Raw genomic sequence first — 7,747 nt, forward strand, 5'->3', positions numbered from 1 at the left:
TTTATTTTATTTTATTTTATTTTATTTTATTTTATTTTATTTTATTTCAAGACAGGGTCTCTAACAGCCCTGTTGTCCTGGAACTCACTCTGTAGACCAGGCTGGCCTTGAACTCACAGAGAACCACCTGCTACTGCCTTTCAAGTGCTGGGATCAAAGGCGTGTGCCACCACACTGGGCTGGGTCTGCAGGGTTTGTAGACCCTGAGATTCTGCAGAGGGGAGAGGGAGGAGCAGAAAGGGAGAGAGATTGATTTAGGAAGGGTTGATATGGGGACAGTGGTAGAAACAGGAAAGCAAGGAGGTATTTGGAGTGGGAAGAACCTTGGGAGGAGAGAGGCAGCAGGGGACTAAGCAGAGAAGCCGAAGACCTTGAGTTTCAAAGACCAGGGAAGAGCAATTATTAAAAAGGAGACAGTGGTTAAAATGATAAAAGCCATATAAAGGTCAGCACTCAGGAAGGAACATTTTCCACTGGGTATCTGTGACTAGTTCATTAGTGGCCTTGGCAGATACAGAAGAGTGGATGAGAAGAGAACGGAGCGATTCAGAACGGGAGGCTGTTTTTTTTTTTTTTTTTTTGTGTGTGTGTGTGTTGTTTGTCTGCTTTTAAGACACAGAATACACATATGAATATATATGTGTGTAATGACTGCACAATGGAGATGCCGAGAAGAGGGGACTGAGCAACCAGGGAGCACAGGGACCTGTTCTCTGATGTGCTGTGAGCACAGACAGCGCTACAGCCATGGTGGAGGATGGGGAGAAGTTTGTGGGAATGTCCACTTGTTAGTTATGATTTTCACTTTTGTTGTTGTCTGCTTTTTAGACAGGGTCTCATGTTTTCCATGTTGGGTAAAGCTTACTACATAGCCAGGAATGATCCCAAACACTTCTAACCCTCATACCTCAGCTTCTTTTTTTTTTTTTTTTAAAGATTTATTTATTTATTTTATTTGTGAGTGCACTATCACTGTCTTCGGACACACCAGAAGAGGGCATCCAATCTCATTACGGATGGTTGTGAGCCACCATGTGGTTGCTGGAATTTGAACTCAGGACCTCTGGAAGAGCAGTCAGTGCTCTTAACCACTGAGCCATCTCTCCAGCCCATGCCTCAGCTTCTTGAGTGCTGAGATTATAGATGTGGACTGTAATGGGTTTATGTGGTACTGGGGTTTAAGTCCAGGATTTCATATATGATAGGAAAAGAATCTATCAACTGAGCCATATCCTCTTTTCTCAGAGTCCCTGAGTATTGGCAGTGGGCACAGAGAAGTGGGCCTAGCTTGGAACCCTGGCAACAACTTAAGTTGTTGAAGTTCATGCCTTTGTCTGTCAGGCTTGGGGTGGAAGTTGGAATGTAGGATGGATGTCAGCAGAATGCATCCTGTATCCCTTGAATCCCCTATACACGTCTCCTCCCCCCCCCCTCTCTCTCTCTCTCTTCTCTTCAGTTCCTCCTTTCTGTCTTTCTTTTTTTATTAAATTCATTATTTTATTTTATTCTTTTTATTATTTATTTATTTCCCCTTCCTTCTCCCTCTTGCTCCAGCCCTTCTTGCTCCGGCCCAGAGGTTTTTATTTATTTATTATATGTAAGTACACTGTAGCTGTCTTCAAACACCCCATAAGAGGACATCAGATCCCATTACAGATGGTTGTGAGCCACCGTGTGGTTGCTGGGAGTTGAACTCAGGACCTCTGGAAGGACAGTCAGTGCTCTTAACTGCTGAGCCATCTCACCAGCCCATTATTTTATTTTTAAGCTACTAAATTTTTACTTTTTTTGTTTATTTATTTACAATATGTATATAAGTATTTGTCTGGATTATGTCTGCGCACTATGTGTCTGCCTAGTGCCAACAGAGGCATCAGATCCCCTGGGACTGGAGTTAAGACAATTGTTAGCTGCTATGTGGATGCTGGGAATCGAACCCAGGTCCTCTGGAAGAGAAACCAGTGCCCTTAACTGCCAAGCCATTTCTCTAGTCCCAAGTCTCATCTATTTCACTATGAGGGATTTAGATTTTTATCTTACCTTTTCTTCTAGACCTTGGAAAGCTGGGGGTTAGTTAGTGTATTTTTCCTGCTGAGGACACAGGTATCAAAGATAGTTTCAATAAGTAAATATCAGACACATAGAAGTTTGCTCTCTGATCCCTGGTCTTTCAGACATGCGACTCCTGGCTGCAGGTCCTCTCAGTGCTGACTCTGGGATCCTACCTGGAGAATAATCAGTCCTCTAAGAACTCGCTAAGTGTGTCTTGTCTCGTGACTCAGGCTGGCATGCAGCTCTGGGCTGAGCACCTGCTCCCCGAGTCTTGGCCAGCTGCACATCTTTGGTAGGTGAGACATTTCCTGGGCAGCTTGTTGCCTGCAAAGGGCTTTGAAAGAGCTTCACATAGTCATGAGAGTTAGAACTTTAGGAGAAAGAATATAATCACTGGGGACAGAGCTCTGAATTATAGTTCTGACACTTTGGAACCAAGTCACTCTGGGGCAGTTACTTATCCTTTCTTGTTTTTGTCCATCTGGGAAATGGCTTGCTGAGAGACTGAAAGATAATAAAATGTGAACTAAAAGTGTTCACTGACTCTCAAGACCTGTAGAAGTGTTGGCTGGTGCCATGTTCCCCACCATTATCTCTGATGTAATCTAATTTGACCAGGACTCCTTATTTATTGATAATTGATAATGACACTTATAATCATTACTGACACCCAATTGATTTTATTTTTTTTCCACAGTACTGGGGATTGAACCTGGGATCTAGTACATGCCAGGCAGGTGCTAGCTCATAACTGACGTTTACTGACTAATTAGCATTCTACATAGATTGTCTGACCTCAGTTTCTTCTTCTGTACAATGGGGACAGCACACCTCAGACTGAAATAGGCCGTAAAAGGGGCCAATGAAGATGCATTTCATGAGCAAAAGAAAGTGCTGTGCTTACCTTTTAATGTTAGTTCTTGCTGCCCTGCATCATAAGATGTCACATCCTCATGGACACACGAATCTTTTAGAACTTAGAGAGATAAGCTGGCTTGCCTTATATCACCAGCTAGTGATTTGCAGGGTCAAGATTCTGTCTGAAGCTCAGACTTTTATCTCTCAGTGGGATTGGGTCTGCCAGAGGTACAAGGTGGTAATCTTAGAGCCCAAGTAGATTCATTCAAGTCAGGCAGTCACCAGTGTTTGCTCTTTGGTAAGTACTGTGGTGGCTGCTTCAGGGAGAGACAGTCATCAGTTATAGAAACTTTTGGACGTAGAGGTTGAGCATCCCAAATCCAAAATGTTTCCAACTCTAAAACTTTCCCCTGCCAGTGGAAGGCCACAAGTGGAAAATTCTTACAGGATCAGTCTAAGTGAAGCCACAGGTACACTAACAATAGTGATAAATTGATCTTTAGGCTATGAATACAAAAGTATATATAAAACACAAATGAATTTTACGTGTAGATTCGGGTCCACCCTCAAGATATCTTATGTATATATACTTATTCCAAAATTTCAAAAATATGTGTAATTCAAAACACTTCTGCTTCCAGGGCTTTTGATGGGGGAAAGGTATCTTGTAATTTGTAACACTAACCTTGAGTCCTGGTCTTTCTTGTAACAGCCTCCCTGGTCTCAGTTCTTAGGTACTTGGTGGCTTCCTCCAATTTTACTTACCTTAACCTGTCCTTCCTGGGAGGGGCCTCAGGACTAGTTCATTGCTTGGCTTTTCCAACTCATGAATACCTCAGGACTTTGTAGGCTAATGCCATCTTTCTTTATCATGTGCTATGTCATTGTGTGCCATTCTGGTGGCCACACTTATCTCAGGTGCATATTACTGTACTGGCTTACCCATGATGCCTTACACTGGGCATGTGATTTGACAGCAGATGGGAGTTTGTTCCTGGCTTACGCTGAGACTCTCCTGAGGCCAGGAACCAAGTCACTCACTGGATTTGTTATCCATTCTATCTCACTAGAGAAAACAACATATGTGCCATTGGAAGAAGGAAATGGTGTGTCCTCCGTAAACAGGGGACGGTGCCAATTAAGGCATCCAGCAAATGGTTTTCAAATGGGTAAATAAAGTCCGGAGGCTCTTGAGAACACTAAAGAAAGGCTAAATATAGTGTCCGTTTAAACACCTTTTTTGTTTTAAACTATGTTTGTGCTTTTTTTGGGGGGGGTCTGGTTCTTGTCATAAGAGTGAACCCCCAGTAGACTGTACGGTTCCTGAAGCCCATGCTTAGAAGGCTAGACTTATCTTTGATCACTCCCAAGGTCTACAGAAACAGTGCAATCAGAATTCATTTCCATTTGCCCCTCAGACCAGGCCAGTGGCGGAAGCATCGACTGGGCTTATGACCTTGGCATCAAATACTCATTTGCCTTTGAACTGAGAGACACAGGCTTCTATGGCTTCCTCTTGCCAGCCAAGCAGATCTTGCCCACAGCAGAAGAGACCTGGCTTGGCCTGAAGACCATCATGGAGCATGTACGAGACCACCCCTATTAGAGATCTGGAGAATAGACAAACACCATTAAAATCTCTGTGTTGTAAAGCACAACTGGCTTCTGATCATTCCTTTTTTTATCCTTAATCTGGAAACAGTATTTAAGCACCCCTCCTTGCTCCCCACCTCCCAGGAGCTGGGATTTGAACCCAGGGAGTTGTACTTGCTAGGTGAGCACTTCCCCACTGAACTTCATTTTCAGCTCCTGATTCTCTGACTTCTGTTGTTCCAAAGCCACAAATCCCTGGGCTGTACCTGTGTATTTTTCTTTAGCTTGTTCTAAGTCAACTATTCCCAGCATCCTTTAGCTTTAAAAAATGTACTAAGTTACACATGATAGAAAATTTACTGTTTTATTTTTTTCAGACAAGGTATTTTGATAGTTGAGGTTGGACTTGAACTCTTATCTTTCACCTCTTAAGTGCCAAGGTCACAAGCATATGCTACCATACCCAGCTCTTGGTTATTTTGCAGGGGGAGTGGTTAACAAAGATATTTTAATATTTGTGCTGAGCATGAGGGTTAAGAGAAAGAGGGATGGGGAGACACAGCTTAGCACGGAAGAGCACTGGCTGCTCTTGCAGAGGACCCCAGTTTGATTCCCACCCACATGGTGGTTCACAACCATCTGTAACTACAGCTCCAGGGCGTGTGAAGTCCTCTTGTAACCTGAAGGTTACATGGTACATGGTAACCAGGCAGGTGCATGATACACAGACATACATGTGGGCAAAACACTCACTTAAAAATGAAACAAATCTTTAAAAAGAAAGAGAATTTGAGGAGCTCAGAAGAAAGTAAGACACACCCAAGGGTTTGGTATAAGCTTCTTAAAGAAAAGTCCCAGAAAATAAGAGAGACTGAAGTGTGGTGTGGGCCCTCTCGGGAGAGTTGTCACTTGATCATACTTTTTTTTTTTTTTTTTTTTTTTTGAGACAAGGTCTTTCTGTGTAAACCAGCCAGTCTAGCTTGAACTCACAGAGATCTGCCTGCTTCTGCCTTCCAAGTGCTGGGATTAAAGATGCAAGCTATCATGCTTGGCCTCTTGAGGATGATGATGGTGATGATGATGATTCTTCCTTTCTTCCTCCTCCACTTCCTCTCTTCCTCCTCCCCTCCTCCTCCTCTTTCTCCTCCCCTCCTCCTCCTCTTCCTCCTCCTCTTCCTCTTCCCTTCCTCTTCTTCTTTCTCCTCTTTCCTCATCCTCTTCCTTTAAGACAGGTTTCTCTGTGTAGCCTTGGCTGTCCTGGAACTCACTCTGTAGACTAGGCTGGCCTTGAACTCTTAGAGATTTGCCTGCCTCTGCCTCCCAAGTGCTGGGATCAAAGGTGTGCGCCATCCCTGCCCGGCCACCCTTGATTTTTTTTTATTACAATTTATTTTTTCTCAAATCCTTGATTATTTTTAAGGACACAATTCAACGGCATTAAGCGTGCTCACTATGCTATGCCTATATCACCAATGTCCAGCTCCAGAATGCTTTCATATCACCTCAGACTGAAATACGTACGCACTCGTTAACTGGTAAACCACCATTGCCTTCTCCTGCCGGTCTCTTATAAGCATTATTGTACTCTATGAATTTTGCTATTCAAGGGACATCAGAACCAAAATCCCATAGTGTGGGCCTTATTTCACATAGCATAATTTTGTAACAAGCCTCAGTCTTTCATCTTTTGTGGTGTGTATGTGTGTGTGTATGTGTGTGTGTATGTGTATGTGTATGTATGTGTGTTTAAGTAGGGTCTCATTAAGTAGCCCAGGTGATCCTCCTGTCTCAATACATCAAGTGCTGGGATTTCAGGCATAGACTGAGCCTCTTTATTTTAAACAGTACAGCATTTCAGAGTCAGCAGTGAACTTAAGTTCCTTCATGCATTCAACACTATCAAGAATAAAGTGCCAGGCGTCTGGCTTCTGTGTACCCTTTGGTCCTGTTGCCCGCCCTCATGCCACGTTACATTTGTCTCTGAGCTTGCACACAGATTCTCCTTAGACCTTCATCTCAGCTAGTGGTTGAGACTTATTGATTTGTTTGCTTATTGATTTGTTTGCTCATTGATTGACTGATTGATGGTATTCCTTGAGAGACAGTGAAGATTAGGTTTCAGCATCTAGAATTCTGGGCACTTAGTTCTTTCTATCATTCTTCTAGCTGACTCTAGTCTTTGTTTTTCTTACTATTAACTTCAAGGAGATGGTCTGTCTTGGTGTGAACTAGAGCCCTGTCTCTGTGGTGGACAGAACAGGCATAGGTTGGTGTCAGTGTTGGGCGGACACAGAGCTCTGAGACAGGCTGAGAAGATAGGGAGCACGGTTCTGCCACATCTCATGGAGGCTGCCTCTTGGGATCCAGTGCCTTATTTGTTTGTTTGTTTATTTATTTATTTAAATTAGTCTGGTTCTTGGGCCCTGCCAGAACCAATATTAACAAAGACATAGCAAGTCATACTACTCCATCTATAAAGATATTGTTAATTTCTTATCTCTAACTGCTAATGATAAGTCTTTGACCTGCCTCTAGCATGATTCCTCTTAGGGAAGCTTAGCAATCATCCCCCTCCCTTGGTGCTTCCTCTTAGTAATGTTCTGTCTACTGTTCCCCTCATCCTACTGTCCTGGTTGCATTTGGCCTGGAGACTAAACTAAGCCTCCTACTGCTGTAGTCATGAGTTCCCTGATAATGATCTTTAGTAATGTCCTTCTCAATGTTTTAACAAATGTCAGAATAGATTTCAACACTCCCAGCCATGATCCTTCATTCTATGTACTGTCCTTCAGCAGGTGTGGAAAGAGTGAGTCCATGTGGACAGTGGGAGGGAGTAAGATGGCGGCATACACCTTAAACACTTGAGAGGCAGAGGCAGAGGGGCAGAGGGGCAGAGGGGCAGAGGGGCAGAGGGGCAGAGGGGCAGAGGGGCAGAGGGGCAGAGAGGGGCAGAGAGGGGCAGAGAGGGGCAGAGAGGGGCAGAGGGGCAGAGGGGCAGAGGGGCAGAGAGGCAGAGGCAGAGAGGCAGGGGCAGAGGTAGAGGTAGAGGCAGAGGCAGAAGGGCAGAGGCAGAGGCAGAGGCAGAGGCAGAGGCAGAGGCAGAGGCAGAGGCAGAGGCAGAGGCAGAGGCAGAGGCAGAGGCAGAGGCAGAGGCAGAGGCAGAGGCAGAAGGATCACTGTGAGGTTAAAGCCAGCCTGGTCTACATAGTAAGTCCCAGAACTGCCAATACTACAGAAAAGACCC

At 44.2% G+C, this 7,747-nt stretch overlaps 1 protein-coding gene across 1 annotated transcript in view; it reads left to right on the plus strand.

The window, feature by feature from the left end:
* Cpa2 (carboxypeptidase A2) overlaps positions 1-4,565 on the plus strand; it is a 23,204-nt gene extending 18,639 nt beyond the window's left edge. Inside the window, exon 11 of the mRNA XM_028762587.1 lies at positions 4,329-4,565. Coding sequence (XP_028618420.1) covers positions 4,329-4,516 — 188 coding nt within the window. The 3' untranslated portion in view covers positions 4,517-4,565. The remainder of the gene's footprint in view (positions 1-4,328) is intronic.
* Positions 4,566-7,747: the final 3,182 nt, after the last annotated feature.

The sequence above is a fragment of the Grammomys surdaster genome, unplaced genomic scaffold (assembly GCF_004785775.1).
Source record: "Grammomys surdaster isolate TR1022 unplaced genomic scaffold, NIH_TR_1.0 134, whole genome shotgun sequence".
NCBI classification, from domain to species: domain Eukaryota; kingdom Metazoa; phylum Chordata; class Mammalia; order Rodentia; family Muridae; genus Grammomys; species Grammomys surdaster.